Source organism: Cydia strobilella, chromosome 15 (assembly GCF_947568885.1).
Source record: "Cydia strobilella chromosome 15, ilCydStro3.1, whole genome shotgun sequence".
Classification (NCBI taxonomy): domain Eukaryota; kingdom Metazoa; phylum Arthropoda; class Insecta; order Lepidoptera; family Tortricidae; genus Cydia; species Cydia strobilella.
The window spans coordinates 8,568,969-8,590,853 of record NC_086055.1 but is presented as its reverse complement, the minus strand read 5'-3'; the positions used below and the strand labels follow the sequence as shown (position 1 = coordinate 8,590,853).

The 21,885-nt window shown below is 37.1% G+C and overlaps 1 protein-coding gene across 1 annotated transcript in view; it reads left to right on the top strand.

The window, feature by feature from the left end:
• The window catches only part of LOC134747987 (uncharacterized), a 191,322-nt gene that overhangs the window by 75,633 nt on the left and 93,804 nt on the right, over positions 1-21,885 (top strand). Inside the window, exons 3-5 of the mRNA XM_063682679.1 lie at positions 10,525-10,736; positions 10,929-12,311; positions 20,933-21,021. Coding sequence (XP_063538749.1) covers positions 10,525-10,736; positions 10,929-12,311; positions 20,933-21,021 — 1,684 coding nt within the window. The remainder of the gene's footprint in view (positions 1-10,524; positions 10,737-10,928; positions 12,312-20,932; positions 21,022-21,885) is intronic.

Here is a 21,885-nt window from a genome sequence, read left to right as displayed (position 1 = left end):
TAAATGGGAAAAGGCATATTCACATATATTTTTCTGGCTGAAAGTCCAAATGTATGTAATAAGAGCTGTCTCCATAAGAGTCAGAGGCACGAGACAACATATCAAAGCATTCGAATGCAAAGACGAAGCAGGAATTCTGTACTGAGTATTATACCGAAGATCCCTCCCTCAAGATATACTCGTAATATACAGGGTGACCTTAGCCATTGGACAAACCCTGAAATCCCACGTAGGGTTACTTCTCAGGAATGCTCTCTCGTTAATATTTTTTTAATTAGAACAAAAGATAAAAAAAATAATTTTCAAACAAAAATTAATTCCAATGATCGATAACAACATTTTGGACCCGGGTATGTCCTTAAACTGCGTCCGGACCCGGATATGTCCTTAAACTACGTCCAAAAGAGAGGTATGGGCACTGTGAATGACATCTCGCTTTGTGTGGTAGGGCACAGGACAGCGGATGTCATTCCAGATCTAGAGCAGAGCCCAACTGGGGAAGTACCTCCACCTTACAGAAAACCAAATAACACTAGACCCTACTCATAGTGTTGTGTTCCTGCCGGTAAGTAAGGTTGCCAGAGCTCAACGAGGGAGAGGAGTGTTAGGGTCGGCAACGCGCGTGTAATATCTCCGGTGTTGCAGGCGTCCATAGGCTACGGTAACTGCTTACCATCAGGCGGGCCGTATGCTTGATTGCCACCGACGTTCTAAAAAAAAATGCTGTATTACCTAATCATTGGCAGTGTTTTTGACAACTTGTTCTTCTTCTTTTAAAATTATGGCTTCAGCCCAGTGGGACTATTTCGCCAGTATCAAGGTATTAAGAGGTTTAAAAACGACAAAAATTGTACGGTTGTACAAGACAGTATACGGTGATTTGTTAGCTCTTGTAAATTGATAGCTAGACTTTACAAGAAGCACGTGGACTACCGGCCGTTGACTCCAAAATGGTGGTTAAACGCGCTTCAAAATTAATTCTCCATTCACTGCACACTACCACATTAGTTTACTGTATAATAAGCTATCGATATTACACTTTAAACAATGTTAATGAGCAAAAAACAAAGTAATTAATCACGATGCTAACTATCAAGATGGCGCTCGAACCGGAAGTCCGACAACTTTTTCGAAAATGTGCGGCAATGATGACATTTGTTATAAGTCAGAATCTTATTAACGTCAAGAATAAAAAAGATAATCAATAAGGTCGAAGAAGGTTTCATACTATTTATTACCTCAGGAGCTATTAACACATACAAGCTGCTCCAAAGTAAGAAATCGTAATTTGTTAATTTCTTCGTAACCGCTACACCGGTTGTTATGATACTTGGTATACTGATTCTAAATACCCTAATGCATACGTACATTTCGGCTTTGTAGAATAGCTAAGGACACCCTGTATACATATACTTACATATTATATTTTTTATAACTTTTACTGTCTCCTCCATAACTAGCTCTCACTACCTACCTGAGAATAAAGCATTTACAAAAAGTAAAAAAAAATAACTTAATAGACCTTGCGACCATGGTATGAAACCGTGATATTACTTGGTATACTTAAACACATTTCATACTTGTCACTGATACCTAAATAGGAATATCTTGATAGGATTGACATTTTATTGTTTTTAAAGCATTAATATCTGATATAGATTTGTAGCTAAATCGTATTGGTTATACCAGGCCCCTATTTCACCACGGTGACAGGTGCGACAATTGTCGACATCACTGTTACTGACGTCACAGGCCTCCATAGGCTACGGTAAACGCTCACTATCGGATGGGCGATGTGCTTGTTTGCCACCAACATTTTAATAATAATTTAATAATAAAAACTTCATTATATCACCATTAATTACAGTCCGTTAATTCTCAGAATGACCTTCGGATTTTAGAAAGATACATCGGGTATTTGGCGATAACACGCGAAGGTGATACTGCTGTTCTGCTTTCTTCATCACTCACAAAAAATTTTAAATTTACCGCAAAAAGTTAAGGATACCTATTGTCTCAATGTAAAATAAGCCCTAATCTAATGACATTATGCTTAATATTCGGTTGATGACTATATTGCGATTTGACTTTTTGTCATAATCTAAATAAAATAGAATCAGAATTTGAAATTCGAAAACAAATTTAAAATTATATAGTTGATAATACCAGTCACATTTTTCAATTCATATGGTAAAATTATACAATTGGAAAATTTTATTGTGATATTATTGTTATGGTGGTATTAACTACTCTTATATAGTTTAAGGCTGAAAAGACGACTGCACTCTTTGGGTGTTGGATTGCAACTTAATCAGCATAGAGTAACTTAACTGAGATTAATCAGTAAGAGACTGTCATTTTCTATTACGCGATTACGTCCGATTTTACCCGAAAAACGAATGTCATTCTGAGAGTTAATGGACTGTAAGTACTTATTTTAAGAATTGTCATTAGCTTCATTGTCAATAGGGGCCAGGTATATAATATACTAATACTATAAAGAACACTTCAAAGAGATTAGATCTAGATGACAATAAATGTCACAAGCCATTTCTAAGTCTGAATTTTTGCTGTTAAAGGTAAGACATTCATCAAACATAAAAACAAAAGCCAAAAGAAAGTACCTAGAATATAAAAATAAATATTCTTAAAATAAGCCATGGGACTGTTATAAATGTCACCTTTGTCACCTTGCGTTGGGAGAGGTTCAAATATGTCGCCGTAAATGGAAAGTAATGTTTCGGCAGGCGGTAGGTACCCAAGAGCTTGCTGCTGTATGATAATATATTGACGGTACTATAAAATAAAACGAGGTATTATCTCTTCCTGTCGTGTCGATGACTTAAGACTATGTGACCTTAGTTATGCCATCGCTCCGTATCTTTGATAAAATCGAGGAATTTTGTTAATGCTCGACAGAATTTTGAAATAAATCAGCTAGTCCTTTTGCTATGTTGTTTTATACATAGACATACAATCTAAAAATGCAGTGAAGTACAAAGTAAGCCTTGAAAATACAATTGACAATGTTGCTATAATGATAATGTTGAATGTGTTAATAACAAGTGAGGTGAAAGTATAAACGACATTAATAATATCGATAGTTCCTTCATTCTATTTCAATTTCCATAAAATTTGATCCCAATGGGTAGTTCCTATCAATAGCAAGTAATCTCATGATAGACCGCATTCAATTTATACGGCACAAAACGCTGTCATAAATTATCTAATCGGTAAATCAACTGGTCAGACCATATCGTAGTCAAATGAGCGCAGTATCTTCAACTCTACCTATACAATGTGTAATTGAATAGGTATAGGGAGAATTCTCAATTGGTGGACGGGCGTGCCGAGAGACCCAAAATTCATTTAAAACTTTACTCACCCCATCAATCAAAAAACAATCTAAATTGGACAACATTCACGAGCCATTTTCGAAAAATATAAGCGTTTTATTTGCCAGGGGCTCCATTTAAGAAGGATTTTATTTCACGCAGCAAAAGCGTAATATCGATATTATTATGACTATTAGTGTGTTTTGGAATACTTTGTTTAAAGAATAAGCCGATTACAGTGGATTTAATATGATAGAATACACGAACAGGTTACAAGTGGAATGTGGAATCTAATTGGTTTGGCTGCATACTGTTCATGGCGAGCTTCCTCTATTTTAGTTTGTTGTGCATTGTGCACGAAGAGCGATATTGTGTAGCGTATAACGTAACTTACAAAAACCATTTAAGTGCCTTAAAAACCTTTCATTAGCAACCACTAATGGCCATACCATTATGGCAGTCACTGCAGGGTATTTATTAAAAAAGTTCGCATCAAAAAGTATTCTTTAAAATTACTAACGCCTGGGATGAAAATCTGTCTAAATGGAAATGCATTAGTACGGCTCGCTGGACGAATAAGGACAAAACGTTGACGGCAAAAAACACCACAAAAGACTTTCATTTTGCAGGCTAGAATAATTGTTTTTTTAATTATTGGAAAGTGCCAAAGTCTTTCAGAAATTGCACGTTGTTTTGTTTGCTGTATTGAACACTGGTTGCAAGGTTATATTGATGAGATTTTTCTTATTTATCTGCTAACCATTTTTTATAATAAGTGTCTTTTATTTAGTCTTCTTAAAAAGAGAGGATGATATTTGTGCTTGATTGCACTATAAGTAGTGCAAAAGAAGACATTATTAAAAGAAAAAAGAAACACAAATAGCTAAGCCTATTTCATAATATTGAGTTTATTGTCGCGGTGATGAATTAATCATCAGTAGGTAAACTAATCTATCAATAACATAGAATGACAAAAAACAATCAATGTTTATTGTTATATGACACGCTATGATATTTATTAATATTAAATATCCAGTTAAATGAGGCGAGGTATTCTTAGGCTGATGTAGGTCGATTAAATTTTCTATTGACAGAACTTTGTTGTACTTACTTCATTGTGTTATCTATCTATTACCTAATAACCTATAAATTACACTAGATGAAGTTCTAAATTCGTGACGAGTTCACTCGATAAAAAGATCCGGTCAAAAATGCCACAAACCGACGTAAGTATGTACAGTCGCCATCAGATCATATCTGAACACGCACACTAACGTCTTGACAATAGTGTCGTGTTCAGATATTTGTGAGCGCCTTGGCCGCTCTGATATATCTGATGGCAAGTTGGCGACTGTACATTTCGCCTCAAAATAATATTTCTTGTGTTTTTTCTTTACAACAGTGCCGCCCTCTATGAATCCAGTGAACAACTCGATCACATACCCTTAAACGCTACACTACAAGCGATAGCTCTCCCTGTCGGTTGCAACACTCACCGCCCTCTACCGATAATCATTTGCACTGCCTATGAAAACCTTGGGGTAAAATAGAGGAAAACACTCACTACGGGTCGCCACCATGCGCAAAAACTGGAATATTTAAGTGTTGTTTCTATGTATGTTATTTTTATTTATTCAGTATAGGTATTCTAACTAATTTTCTTACAAGACATAATTTATGTAATGCCAAATAATACTAAAAACAAAATAAATGTGTTTGGGTTGTTATATTCGTATTCCCTGTGCTATCTGTATGCATATACTTATTGATGGCTGTTTTCGTTAAATTTAAAAATATTACATGAGTGTTTTTGTATTTCTGGTTAAGTACTAATTTGTTTTCACTCTTCTTATGAGGTATATCAAAAACACTGCGTACAATATTATCCTACGTGTGGCAGAAATGAGTGAAAACTAATTATATATAAGAAAATATATGTCAATATTTAGTATTATAATGCGATTTATATATCTTTATATAGGTACCTATATCTACTGTACCTATTTTTACGTGCTAAATACATAGTATGATATGAAAAATCCTAGTTTCAAGCAGACTCCTTATTATCTGTAATGTTAATTATTATTTTTTAATATGTACCCCTACATACCCCTCTGTATTCAGATTTTACCATTTGTTATGATTTTGATCTTGTTATTATAAGTCCTTGACGATCGCTCACATATCGCTCACGCTAAGTGTGCTTGCCAAATGCACTGGGATTGTGCATCTGGCTCATGTTTGTTGGTGCGTTAGAGAAACACTGCGAGTCATATTAAGGTCTTATCATAACAAAATTAAAACTTTAAAATAAGAATACCGCTTCTAACCTAAATGTTTCTGTATTGTTTCAGATGTACAAAGTGTTTGATGTGATATTATGTATGGGATACCCCCTGAGTTAGCCCCCTGCCCCCATGCCCCATGCAACATGTCTCAGTCCCCCTCGCCCCGGCTGCGAAGCTACAGGTCCAAACAACCGGCATGATAGCATGACCCTCATCTAACCCGCTTGTAGGACGGGCCATACCGAGATTTGACGAAGCAAATACGCAACTGATGCACCGTTTTTGGCAAAAAAAATTAAAACCGACCGAGCCTATTCACTCATATTTTAAAAGGACTTCAGAATTAGACAGACCGAACTGGCTTTTTTGCAGGCGTGCATTCTAATATTTTAAATACCGTCAACCGGGGTGAATAGGAACAAAACTTAAAATGTGATTTATCTAACAATTTCTTAAAAAATACCCACACAAATTGTATTACACGATTGAAAATAATCGCAAGTTATGTGTAATACAATTTGTGTGGGTATTTTTTAAAGAAATTGTCAGGTAAATCACCTTTTAGGTTTTACCCTATTCACCCCAGCCATCCCTATTCACCCCAGTTGACGGTACCACTTTAGTACTTTTTTTTTAATTGCCGCCAGGTTATTTTAATTCTGGATACCATTAAAAACGGAAATTTGATTCGTCAACATTTATAATGTACCGGTGTGAGCGGTTCTTTCTTCTGCATGACTAATGACCACCCCACTGAGTTTAAATTTTAGGCAAAAGAAGTAAATAATGTTTTTTATGGTTTAATTTCACGGGTTTACTAATTTACTTTCAGTCGTGTTTTGGAGAAAATACGAGTAGGTAGGTGTCCATTTCCAAACATTAGGAATGCTGAAGGCAGATTTGCGTTGACCTCGACTTTTTTCATACCCCGCCTGTTCCTATCTCTATCACTCGCGCGTAATTATATTGCTGCCCCGCCCATAATGCCTGCGGTCAATGACACTGTGCGAGGGGGATTAGCAATTTAATTATGCGCGTACGATAGAGATAGGAACAGGCGGGTCAATGTAAAATATTCCTCGTGGCAAACGTCCTTTCTTTATAGAGATCTCTAAGATAAAGAACGGAGGTTTGCCACGAGGAATATTTTCCGGTGATGGTGATTTTGTTTTTGCGTTTCTCTCATGCACCGCTGAGAGCCTTTGGCCCTTGGCTACAATCGGGCTACGGAGGCTAACATTACTTTGCGACTACTCTTTTCCTTCGATTCTTTTCGTCTGTGCGAAATAGACATTGACAGACAATATTAGTCGCATAATGAGACAGCCGCGTGTCCAGTTATGTATGTAAATACTGCTGACATTTTGGCCCGCTTATTTTATATTCTTTACAGTACATATGGTGCTACTTTCCTCGTGCCTATGCAGCTATGTCGAAAATTTAAAGGGCCATTTGTACTGTAAAAGGCTGTACGATACACGTGCGAATAGGTAATTCGCAACGTGTCGATGTAAAATACTCCCTTTGGTCGTGTTTTAATTTGTCGCTGCTTGTTGCGAACTTCCTACTTCTCGCACTTTTATCGTAACGTATTATTATGACATTAGTAACAAGTCACAGCCAGTGATGCTAGATCCTATGGGTAATTTTAGTCTTTAAAATTCGAACGTAATTTCGATCTACCCCGCTTTATTTTTATTAGTCCTGAAAGTTCTAACCTAAGTTATAATAGATTTATCTTTGAAATAATAATTATCAGTTTCTAAATATTTTATGTAATGATAATGGCACTGCACCTTGCACGAGGCAATACCTTTCAAATAGAAATCACGAATGTACCTACTCACTTGTGTACGTCCACTGTTTCGCCAGTTACTTCACTGTCTGATTCACAATTTCACACATTTCCGTAACGGACAATACGCTTACTATAATATAAGTAGATCAAAGTAAATCTTCATTAAATCTTAATTGATTGAACAATGGGATAAGTATATAGTTTATCAAAGGAATGTCTCATAATTTCAAACATAGACATAATCATACTATCTTTGTCTTACGCTAGTACTAGCACCCAAAAATAAGGATGAGTATAGTTTTTTTGTTCTTATTTACTGACAATTTGGTTTGACCAGCTATATCAAGTAACAGGCCAATTCGAGTTTTAATGGTTCGATCTGTCTCCAATATGATTCTGATCTGTCAGTGTCAAAAGTGACGTTTTTGGTTAAAGAAATGTCACTTTTGTAACTGACAGATCAGTATCATATTAGAGACAGATCGAACGACTAAAACTCGAATTGGCCTGTTAGTCTACTACGTTGCACGCGTAGAATTCTCGTAGTACGTGCTACGCCGTAGATGCTCTACGGTATTTAATTTCAGAGCTTGTAGCAGTTTCCATACAAGTTATAATAGCTTTCTATGTGACCCTATAATTGTAGTTCAAGAGCTGTAGTTAGTCGTTATTAACGAACTCTGAACTTTCCATTGTATAGTTATTTATGACTTTATAATCTCATTATCGACGTATTTCTAGGCTGTTTGGAAAGTTTATGGAATCTTCATTGTTCCGAACTATCGATATAATTAAATGATTAATAGTACATTTTAATACAAGTGTGCTACGTTGGTCATTGTCACGAGGCGATATTGTGCGCGCGAGCTGTAAGCGAGCGCGCAATAAGAAAGCCGATGTGTGTAATGATCAATGCACACGCGTTTCATATGATGTTTTTCAACACACTGTATTGTATTTGTATTGTATTGTATAACAGTAAAAGTAATATTTTCAAAATGTTGCACAGCTTCCACTTTTAACATCAAATAATTGCACCAAAGCATACTGGGCTTGTAGTGACTTATTTGCCAATTCATTGAAGTAAGCTAAAAACACGTTTTCCGAGAAAAATTTGGGCGTTATTGCTGGTTTTTCATTGTACAAAGGTTTCATATGCCGCTAAGTATTTTCCACTCGATTGTGATTGTAAAACGCTAAAATTCGCGGTTCTTGCTTGTATTAATACTTCTCGCAGCGTCAAATTCATGTGTTCCACATTTTCAAAACTTGCAATGGACATTTTCGTCAATATTTAAACTAAAAACTTGCGAAACTAGCCCAATGTCGTAACAAATACGGAAATTGGCGCGTTAATTTTTTTCTGTGCGCGATCTCACTGCGATCTCATGGCAAAGGCGCGAACGGAATTGACAAACAACCGATATTAAAAATGTAAAAAAAAACTAATATTTTCGTATTCATAATAAGCGATGGATTAAGGCTAAAAATAAGGTTGTTTATTCATTAATGTAATTTACGAGAGAATGTACTCTATAAATTATATTTGGCGAGTCTAAACTTCTGGACTTCTAAAAACGTTAGTTTAAAAAAAATATTACTCGACCAATTAAGAAGGCTCCATTTCTATATATATTATTGGTATCTGGTTGCCTTCTTAACTCAGTCGGATTATCATACATTACACACAAGTGCTGTAGTATAATGGAAAAAGCACGCGTGTTTAATATCTAGGATTATGAGCCTAAAAACGGTTCAATAAGTTACACGCTACGAGCAAGTGTGTTGAAAAACAATATTTCATAAAGCTCCCTTTGTAGAGAACTGAATCAAAGTTACCACTAATTGAATAGTCTTGTGCGTAATATCAGCATTATAATAACAAGGTATCTAAGAGCTTACTCCGTATTTTACAATTCTCTAATAAACTAAAGAGTAACGAAAATGAGACGTTATTTGAAGCGATTTCGATGTTAATCTCATATTAAAAGTCATTTGTTATGAAACGTTTTATACATTAAAAAAAAACCGGTCAAGTGCCAGTTCGTTAACTCGCTCACCGAGAGCTCCGTATACATACACACGCATATAACGTAGTCAGTAGCTAAACTAGTCAGCTTGCACTTAGATTCGTAGCCAAATTAACTTGTATATAATTTAGATATACCTACACAAAAAAAACGGTTTATCAACACACGCCTAATTTTAACAATGTGTCCATTGCGAACAAACATGTGATTGAAATTGAATAGGGGTATTATTGACGCTCGAGCAAGTGTACATCAAAATAACATGGAGTGCCGCCGGGTGGTATTCGTTCATCCGAATAGCCGGTTGATAGGCATATCTAACATCACGCCTCGACGGCGGTATTCAATAACCGCTTATTAACCGGGGCCTTATTCTTCAATAACCATTTAACATGTCAAAATGATATCGAGAACGTAGTGAGCGCGCGGTCATTCAAAAGCTGAGCCACATGCGTGCAAGTGCGACAATATTGTGACAGTTGAATTTGTATTCATTTGACATCAAATTTTCGTTTCTGAATATAGTCCAAGCACATTTCTGCTGAATTTGTGTACCTAACTATCTCAATCAACATGTTTTTGTTAACATTATTGTTAATAGAACTCTTTCAGTATCAATATTCAAATTCGTTGGACAGGATTGTACCTACATTATAGTTAATATACAAGTATTATGTAATATTATGTAATATTCAATATCAATTTTAATTAATAAATAGCTACAGTTCATATTACTAACAAAATATAAAAGTAACTAGAAATGTTCCTACTTTTATATTATATTCGTAGTTACACATACAATACCTAAGTGAATACCACGAATATTGTTAACCACAGGGTGTGTTTATTACTTATCTAATATCGTACAGCCATTCAGTTATCTATCAGCTCAGCGATGCGAACACAAGGGCGCGATATAATGTGGCTCCGCGCTTTTTCATATTGTAAACCGTACTCAGAGCAGATACCGACATGTATCCTGATAAGCATTTTCGCAATAACAAAGCGTTAGTACAGTACTGAATAAGATGTAACAAAACAAAAACGGATCGTAACTTTTTTTATGTTTACAGGACAATGACGGCAATATGCTTCGTTTGCAATCTGCCGATACTGTCGCACCAAGTGGGGCTGGTGTGGGCGGGAGGGAACGGCTGGGACGAACTGACGCGGTCCACGCTCGAGGAGAACACGCTCCGGCAGCGGTTGGGCAGCCGGCGCGACTCGGCGGCGCAGGTGTCGTGCCTGTCGCCGCCCGAGCCCGACGTCTCCAACCAGACACAAAGTAAGTAAAGACCCTTTGCCTATATACGAGTATATAAAGTACCAACTACTATTGCGTGCCGTCATTATCGGCGACAATCAAAATTGGTTTGCATGTTCTAAAAAACGATTGAAGATAAAGATTTAAAAAAAATCCCTACTCTTAAAAGCTCATTTATTTTATTAAGCAAAGAAAATATATTTTTCTGTCTAGCTGGTCCTCGACGACGACGATCGTCACTAGCGCAGCTAACAGATATTCTGCGGGAGTGGGGTGGTGGTGGCAGCAACGCCCCGCGCCGTCAAAGGGCCCCCCTGTCTCGGCGGGAAACCTTGGCAGACCTCGCCCGCTCCTTGCCTTGGGCACGCCACGAGCCTCCGCCCCGCCGGCGACGCGACTCTTCTGCCGACTCAGGCATCAAATCCATGGCATCCAAACGCCGTGACTCGAAAGCCGCACCCCAAGATTTCCGTACAGACTTTCCCAACGCTTGGGATCGTAGAGATTCAACCACCACTGTGCCAAGCCGGGAAAGACGCGTCAAGAGACGCGGGTCAGGTGACGACAAAGAACGTCGTGACTCAGTCGATGGACACCGCCACCGGAGAGATTCCGTCGCAGCTCCTCCTCCTCGTATAGTCGCGACACATAGAAAGAGACGCTTATCACCCCCAACACCGGCGCCTCCGTCATTTGTCGATGCTTCATCAGATCCCGGTCCATCAACGCATATGCCTTCCGTGACAGTGGTAACTGTACATGAACCGAGCCGTTCCGATGGGGAATGTCAGCCAATGACAATGCCAACTATAATTACATCTGCAGTTACACCATCTCCAACGTCTCCTACGATACCCAGTAATGCAGCTCAGGCGGGCCAGACTTGCCAAACAACTCAAGCCACTGCAGTATCCCCAAGCGGTAGAACTCCGCCTAGTCTTGGTGGCCGGCGAGATTCTACAACGCAGTGTGGTCGAGCTAGGAAGGACTCTCGAGCTACTGCAAGTCCGGAACGGAGACTTGGTAGGCTACAGCGGCAGGCAACTGCGTTTGATGACCCAAATGGACCACCTGGAACGCGCCGTCGGGATTCAGGGCCTTCATTAGGTCCCGATGACGAAAACCGTGTAAGGAGAGATTCCCTAAGCCCCGATTCAGCGGTGCGACCACGAAGAGATCGATCTCAGTTAAGTCCGGATCGAGCTGGAAATGTGGAGCTAAGTCCATCGGCAGCAAGAAGACGCAGCCGGTTGCGAAGGCAGGCTTCGTGCGCTAGAGGCGGCCGCGCTCGGAGTCCTGAGTCGAGTTCGTGTTCTAGTCGAGACCCTAGCCCGGGCGCGCGTCCCCCTGAGCGAACTATAATCCGTCGCCAATCTACTACTGAGGAAATATTGATAGCGCGAGGATTCCGAAGACAGTCCACTACGGAGGAAATGATCAGGTGCCGGAACTTCCGGCGACAGAGTTCACAGAGTGACGACGCGTGCATGCGCGCGCGCGGCCGCAGGGACTCCTCCACGCAAATCCTCGACGGCACTATAGGCACCATGACCGTCGAGACCACGAGCACATTCTTCGATTCAAGCACACAGACAGGTGAGTTCAAAATAAAGTTTAAATTTTAGCTACACTAACGTAGGTACTGTCATCATTTATGCACTAAACTATATTGTTAAATCTCATAGCAAATCTTAAGTTAAATGTCTGGTAGTTTATGTAAACTCAAGGTAGTATATAAGAGTTGTACTTAGTTCAAGTTTTGCATTATTATGCACTTATTAGACTTTATTAAGTCTATGCTGTTTTTAGTACAGTTTATTAGGTAGTAAAACTTCGGCAACTTAACAAAAGCTTCATCACGTCATCATAATCTTATGCTGAATGCTGAATTCGATAAAATGCGCGCAATTTTGGTACGCAGCTTGAACTTCACCAAAACGATAAAACCACAATCAAGTACGATACAGCCCTCAACTCAACAGTACATAATTAAGTAAATCACTTTTATTGACTTAATAACGATTCCATTTATTGTCACGCGATGTAACTGTACCTATAATGGACATTCACCAAAACTCTTTTTCCTTAAAATTGGATAATCCGTCCTTATATTACCTATTGATAAGTTGACAACAGTAGGTATAATGATTAAGTACGATATGTGGCTCTAAATAATAATACAATTTTTTTAAGTAATTTAAATTTAAATTTCGTATGTCCGGATGTTCTCTACAGTCTCGTGAAATAGGGTATTCTCCTACTAGTCAAATCAGTATGTTTAGAATTGTTAAAACGATTTGCTAATATGGAATTTATATTAAAACATGATTAAAACTAATACCTATACCTAGTAACGTCACGGTCAACTCACCTACTTTTTACACGACTGCCCAAAGAAAAGAGTGTTTGTATTTCTATCCGATTTATTAAATAAAAATGTTTTTAAAAATAACTGCTATGTACGTTTTTCTAAAAATTATCTGGTGCTTTATTTCGTGAATGGTGTGAAATTATTTATTTTAAATACAGGAAACATCCCTATTTTGTGAGCAGGTTCGATTTGATTAGCATACTTTGGCGTCTTTACGAAAAACTAAAAAAAACGATCGTAAGATTGATTAGGTATAAGTAAATTTCCCGTTGAAAATCTTTTTAAATATCCTCCTAGCAGAAAGTGTACAAAATCTTTTTTGTAGACAATTTTATGTAGATTATGTATGTAAAAAAAAAAACATTTTTAGGGTTCCGTACCCAAAGGGTAAAACGGGATGTCTCTCCGTCTGTCATCAGGCTGTATCTCATGAACCGTGATAGCTAGACAGTTGAAATGTTCACAGATGATATATTTCTGTTGCCCTAAAAACAGAATAAAATAAATATTTATGTGGGGGGGGAATACAACAAACGTAATTTTTTTGTCATTTTCTGCGTAATGGTACGGAACCCTTCGTGCGCACTTGGCAGGTTTTTATTTGCTACGGGCCACCGTTTACGAGTTATTTACGAAAAACTATAAAAAGGGACTTTTAAATATTAGTTTTGGTAATAGTATTTTTCTTATTATTATTATTTTACATATAAGTGTCCCAAAATGGTCATACTTACTTTGAAGGTATAAAATCGGCCGTGTGATTCAAAACAACAAAATGTTTACAGTTTCTGATTTCCTTAACTATCTGTTTTTGATTTATCAGTATAAACATAGACACCGACGCGAAAAAACAATTCTTTCTTCTTGAACTTTAGTTTTAAACAATGAAAATTTTTACAATATAAGTAGCAATTTCCCACTAAAAAAGAAACGTAAGTACTAAAGTTTATTTTGTAAAATATTGCCTATTATATCCACATTCACACTTGCTTAAAGTTATACATTTCGTATAAAAGCGCGAATGACTCACTGAACGTAACAACAATAAGCTCTGACAGTGTATAAGCGCGTTACTACAAGCCACGTGCTCTGCCCCCGCCCCTTTTCATCAGCCAATCGATTTACTCGCATGTATTCCGTCCCTCTCTAAAGACTACTTTACCGACAAAAGAGATTCAGGTGCGAGAGAGTAGTGTTAGATGGGCACAGTGGCGCCGCCGGCGAGTGGCAGCTGACGCGGTTGAAGGCTCTCGGCTTGGTCAAACAGCGGGATGAGATGAGCGGGATCGCCCGGCGCAGGCCCGCCGCCCGCCCGCGCCCTGTCATCTGTTGCCAGCCATGATTACTAGAGCCCGCCCGACGCGCCGTACACAACGAATAACCTCACTTAACTAGCAATACACTGACAACAGCTTTAAAATAAAAACTATCGCATCGGCCACAACGAATCACAGTTCCGTTACAGAAATCCGTGCGTTTAGATAATATTTTGTGAAATTTTGTTTGTATGGAGAATTATTTTTGTTATGACTTAAGTAATCACTAGAATGTGTCCGTGACGTGTGTTTAGCCTTGTATTTAACTAGTAATCGAGTGACATTTGACAAGTGAACTAAAACGCCTTGAAGACACTACTAACGAAAATTAATTGACCTGCTATTGCTGAAAATAAAACACCAAAATCTAGACGTTTATCGTATTTTATCGTAGTTTAGGTGTCGTGAAAATAGTAACTGTTTAGGGTAGGATAAGGTAATAGATTTAAATAAGTTTTGCAAAAAAAAATAAAGCGTGTTTACATCAACACAAGGAGAAGATAACATGGTAAGTGCTTGAACATACCTAATACCTACGTACCTCACAAAGCATAGTGAAAATAATAAGTAAACATACACTTAAAACCTTTTTGTATTCATTATAACGTGTATGGTTTCATAATTATTGCTGAACGATAATTCGTATACAGTTTGTCAATAGTTAAAATTGTGGAAAAGTTCGTTCTTAATAGTAGATAGGCAGTTCACTAAATTTCTTATAAAGATACTTTACGCAAGAGCTATTTTTATCAATAATTTAAGGTACAGTCCCCTGCAATAATATGTTACACAACGAAGCCCGCAAAAATATCTGACACGATCTTATTTGTAGAGAACATAATATTATTGCAGGTGACTGTACATTCTTTTTGCTAGAATAATATAAAAACAATAATTATTTAGCACTAAAAATTAAACGAATAGAAAATTGTTGAGTTTTCGCGAAAAATATTTTCGTGAAAATCCGGCTAACAATTCGCCCAACTCAACAGTGTCACATATTTTTCAACTCCAGGGTCAATATGGGAATGATTACCTATTTTTTACGTAATATTTTTTTAAAGGTTAATCAACGTTTCTTGTGTATTTGTTCAGTGGGAAAGTTATTTATGACCGCCTCCATATGTTAACTGCCCAACCAATGTGTATTTTATTGTAATACAGTTTACGACTACTGACCCATGTCAATAAGCATACATACTTTATTAGTCGGCTCGGTAATAAAGCCGCCGTAATTTACATACGAGTATATAATGAGCACGTGAATTTCGATATTGCTTTTATGATACAGGTGTTTTTCATAAAACTTGGCAAGGTTAAGTTTAGATCTCGAACTTATAAATATGAACACAAGCCCGACCTACGTAACAACTACTGAGCATTTTGAATAGTAGAATGTTAATAGCCAATCTTATCTACCAATATTCGAACCGCAATCTTCCGAGCGTCATACATAGCTCAAGATTCCTCCTACTACAATATTAGTAACTAGTGGTGGTAAAACAAGTAGGCAATTGTTTATTTGACTGGACTTAATAATAAGAAAAAACCGGCCAAGTGCGAGTCGAATTCGCGCACCGAGGGTTCCGTACTTTTTAGTATTTGTTGTTATAGCGGCAACAGAAATACATCATCTATTAAAATTTCAACTGTCTAGCTATCACGGTTCATGAGATACAGCCTGGTGACAGACAGACAGACGGACAGCGAAGTCTTAGTAATAGGGTCCCGTTTTTACCCTTTGGGTACGGAACCCTAAAACCAGCAGGTAACTTATTGTCTTTTTACGCTACATAATAAGATATATTAATTTAAAAAAAGTAATTGTTTTCATGAAATTGAGTGGCTTAACTTCAAACTCGGGTACATCCAACTGTCAGAATTTGCGATTTTGGTATTAAGAAAAGATAATAGGGTAGATATGTCTTAAGAGGGTCGAATGGAGTTACCCGAGTTTGAAGTTAAGCGACACAATTGGTCTTGGCGTGTACTGTTATTACACCGCGGATAATAATGCTTCAACTATAAAAAAGAAGACTGTTTTTTATGGCCTCTTCTACGATCGCATTAATTAAATATAGCCTTTTCTATCCCACATTTATTATTGCGATAAAAACCGTTTTATTATCGTTATCAAAGTAAGTGTTTTATTGCAAGAAGTCCATTATAAAAGAGTTAACTTGAGGTAAAATTATTTTTTACATAAATGTATAAAATATCATATTATTTATTTCTTTAATCTACTTATAATAGAATTGCGTGCCAACGTATCTAATGGGAAAATATGCGAATGGTTAGAAATGCTTTCGAGAAAGGAAGCTATGGAGAAAAAATAAAAAGGTAAAAATTGCGAATGGCAAAAATCGCGATCTGGAAAAAACGATTTCCGAAAGAGAGAGTACACGCTCGTAAAAAGTACCTCGCTTACGCTAATGTCACGTAACAAAATCTACCTAGAAGATTAAATTCAAATGCCGATTCTCACTTTATCAAGACCATACTGTTAGTTAAATAATGTTGCATATAATGCTTCAACAATATCACAGCTTAATAATCAGTTCCCAAATTAGAAACGAAATTGAATTCGCTATCGTTGTTCGTAATTTGCCTACAGATAGGTAGATACAGTTTTAGAACAGCCATAAGAATTCTGTATCATTTCTAAAACATCATCAACATCAAAAAAAAATTCAATATTGTCTTAGCAACACTTCGTCAAGTTTCAAACTTCAACCTTGAAGTCTCTGCCATTTATCATATTTTAGGAATACAATGAAGATTTCAATTTATTGCGGTGTTGTTTGTATAAGTTAAATAACATTTTATCCGAGGGCCTGGAGCGCGAAATCTGCTAAACACCCTTCATCAATAATGGAACACGGTACCAGGCCGATTCGGCCCGAATACTGAAGCGTCTGGCACAATATGTTACGAAAGGATGTATAAGTTGGATTTAAAATTTCACAAGTGTTCAGAATTAAGGCCGAGGCAAATTCGACGACTTGGCGACGAGCCAGCTTTTCCTTTCAGCTGAATCCGGGAGGCATATTCTGATTTTAATAATAGGTTAAAAACATCACTTTTGACACAACAGATCATATACATAACAAATGCCTAACAATGCCTCAAGGGCCTATTTTAGATTTAAGCTAGTTATTAATTTCGTTTACGTAGTACCACTGTACCTATATATATCTTGTATGTAAATAAATGTCTATCCTGCATAACAAACCAAGGTCAAATTCATAACCTGTACAAATCTCTAAAGTAAAAGATTACCTGTCAAATATCAAAAGTGCTACCAAAATTTAAATGATATTGAAGTGCACTTAGAGGTATATACGAGTAATTCGGAAATAACGTGTAATTGCGTAAATTATTTGTTTATCAACAGTATATTCCAAGATATAATCATTAATCACCCGTCGTAGGTATCTCCTACATACAGCATTTTGTATTTTCCTCTCTGCTAAACCTTACGTTTTGGTACATTCAAGCGACCGCGCCGCCCGTCGCTATGAGGCTCAAAAGTCGTTACGTTTTTTTCATATGTAGGCTGCCCCTTTTGCACTCATGAAATGTTCATATACTACGTGATGGCTTCCCTTTTGCATACTTCCATTCTTCAATATTTTTTAAAGTAAAGCGTCATTGTGTACCTGTGGTTATTACAATCAGAATACGTCTCCAGAATTTACGTGCAAACGAAAAATGAGACTCCTTGACATAGGTAGTAAGTTGCTTTAAACTTTAAAACATAACGGCATTCCACTTACAGAGAGATTACATTACGGCATTTCTGTACGGAACATAATCTTAATAAACTTTAGTATACATAATAGGTAGTTATTATACCAACAAGAGAGGAAAGATATGTTTGCTGGTATTTTGTATCCGCCCAAGCGAGCTATGCAATTCTAATTAACAATCATGATTGTAGGTGGAGATCCAAATAATACGAGGTGACCTCGTGCGGCATACAGTAAGAAAACACTAACCTTTTCGCCGCCATTGACTTGATATAAAGTCAGTACATTTGGTGCCTTACACGCTACGACTTCATAATATGATCAAGTGGTTTTGGTCAGGTTTGTTTACGTGCAATTTTTGACATGGCGACACTTTATTACTTCATTGACGTGGCGGCTAAAACATTCATTGCATAAAAAAAATTTACTGAATCTTTTTTAGGGTTCCGTATCGCAAAAGGAAAAAAACGAAACCCTTATAGGATCACTTTGTTGTTCGTCCGTCCGTCCGTCTGTCTGTCAAGACCCTTTATCTCGGGAACGCATGAATGTATCAAGTTGAAATTAAAACCATATACGTACTGGTCTACAGTTCATTGAAGCTGTAAAAAAATCGTCTAAGTTAACGTAAAAAAAAGATACAGACGTTTATGCCGCAAAAAAATATAATTCCACACTAAAGGGAATCAAAATGTATAGGGTACTTCCCTTTGACCTAGAGCTATGAAATTTGGCAAGTAATATCCTCCTACACTACAAGTACAAGGAAAAATCTGAAAACTATATATTTGTGAAAAAAGGTAAATTTACAGAACCCTCGGTGAGCGAGTCTGACTCACAGTTGTCCGTTTTTTCATTTCAAAAACAGCGTGAGGCAAAGGAAGTAGTAAACAAAATAGGTACGATTTTGCATACCTATCGTATTATATCATCGACGTACGCTCGTTTGAGGTTAACTTCATGTTGTTACTTATTTTTAAAGATAAAAATATAAAAAAATCATGCCACATATTTTCGTTGAAAAAGGGAAAATTTATAGTGACCTACCGTTTTTTATTTGTGTGGTTGCTTTAATCCAATATTTATTAATTGTATTTTAATTCAAATGGCTACGTTGAATCTGTGAAACTTTAATTTGCTAAGGTCTGGTTTAAACCCTTTACAGGATCTGCAGTAAAGGATCTTAGACGGTTCACGATTGCAATTACTAAATCCTTGACGCTGAAAATTTAATTTCTGCCAGCACATTTGGGTTTCACTACGAACATAATTGGATACTGAAGAGACAAACGACTGCCGAAATAACGTCTTAAATTACTTCGATGTACGATTGCTGAATTCGTACAATAGATTTTTTTATGATTAATAATGATTCGCAGTTTTACATTTGCTATGAGATTAATATGTCTAAAATTAGTCCTGAAACTACAAGAAGCACTTAATTTTAAAATTACTGTAAATTATTACGTAATGTCATATTGTCACTGAAACAAGTTAATCAATGAGATCTTATTTAGATGGGTATTTATAATATAGATGCGTATGTATGTAACGCAACCAGTGTAGATTAAATTAAGATTAAATGTAAAACTCGAATGTCGCTTTGGTCCGAAAGTTACAAATGAATTTCATTGAAAAGTTCGAGTAGGCCTTCAAGGCGTATCTAAACATAGACATAACAAGATTAAGTAAGAAAATAAAGAAAGAAAAGACTAAGTGCCAGTTGCACCATCCGCACTTGACAGACTGGTCAACGTCACCCGTCGCGCCGCGGCAGTTTACTATAAATCTTTCCATGCAATAAAATTTAGCGAACAATTTAACACAAGTTTGGGAACAAATCAAATTATTTTATTAAATATTTTAATTTGTGTTTTTTAACTAGTCACACAGGTCACATAGGAAACATATACCTATTAAATAAAAAGTGACGAAGCACTCCAGTGGTGAAGGCCGGATTCGAACCGCCGCGGCGGGGTGGCCTAGGGGTTCAAGGCGTTAGACAAACAGTTTGGTGCAACCGACCCTAAAAGAGAAGTGAAATGAACACTGAGTATAACCGACACTTCTTTATATTCCAGTCATATTTATCTCTTCTATAGTAATAAATGTGCACGAAACGACACCAAATTTGGTTTGCTGTGCTCAATATCACACATAGTTGATTTTACGTGGCCGTCGTACTAAATGTCAATATTGTTTGAGGCAATGCAGATAGCTTTCCGTTTATTGGATTTTATTGTTGCAGTTGCCATTTTATTATATGTTGGATTGGATGACATATAATTTAAATTGCTTCTCGAAATAGTGGAAACGTAGACGAACACTTGAGTTCTTTCGATGATCATCACTATAATCTTCTTCGGTTTAGTTTTTCATTATATTATAATTAATATTATTGATTGTAACTAGGGAGCAATATTCCGTAATTTATGTTGAATAATTCTGTTTTAATGGTAGCTTACATAAATTATACCAGTTTAAATTAATTATTGTCTCCAAATTTTATATTAAAGGAAAAAATTTGGAGTATCGCTCGCAGACGTATCTGCATGTTAAAAAATTTATTTTAATTATTTACTTATAATATTTCTCACACAGCATGGCTACGGTATCAGATATCATCTCAGTTCTATTTTGGCGAGATTTTGTGTTTTAAGGTTATAAATTGTGTGCATATAACATCTGTCACCTTACCCATGATGTTTGAAACATACTGTAAATGACCTGGTTAGTGTGTGTAGATATACGTATATTATTGATACAAGTTACATTTTACAGAACCATCCCCGTTGTACGACAATAACCATTACCACGAGGAATGTCTCCGCTGCAACTCCTGTGGGCTGAACCTGACTGGACCCAATCAGGTTAGTGTCTTCGTATGTCTGTCGGCGTCCGATCGTAAGATCAGGCAGATCGTAATGTTCCTGTGTAATGTTTTGACGGTAGTCACATTAAACCAATACGAGTAGATAGGTAGAGGATAGGTTCGTTAGGTTGCTGCAGATGCCCGAAGGGCAAACTGCCCAGAAATAGAAGCTCCGCATAGCGGGGCTCCGTTAAATCAGGCAACGAGACAAAGATTTTCACGTTTCACGATATGCCTGATCTTACGATCGGCCGCCGACATGTCGACACCAATCCAGGGCCTTTTCGACGCATTTACAATGATAACTTGATAAGTTCTGATGATTTAAAATGTAATTTAATATTATGAAATAAATAAATCTAAATAAAAATCGAATCTATGGCGTAAAAAGATGTAGGTACCTGAAGGAGTAGGTACTGCAAAAGTCTAATATGCTACCATTATTCACGCATCAAAGATTATTATAGGGATATAGGTAAAAGTGAATGTCCAAATCCACATTGTAGAGACAAACCAAGTAGACGAGCATCTTCAAGCTTTAAAGTGAGAGCGTCTTATTTGAGTATGCTTGGAAGTGACACGTGGGATCGAGTGGGGCGACAATGCCTTGCAGGCTTAACGCTAAATGGGACGACGGCAAGTGACCACTAATACTTCTCCATATGAAAGTAGGGGAAGGTTGCTATCATTGGACCGGCGCATTGAATGGACCATCTAAATATTTTAAAACCTACGCATGCTAGACAGAGATAGACAAGGTACAAAGTGTCATTGAGCGATTCAAGCGACCCCACCGCGTCCTCAGTCGCGCCGCGCTTCTCGGCGACGAGTGACGTGAGCAAGTGTGTTTCGAGCGTTGGCG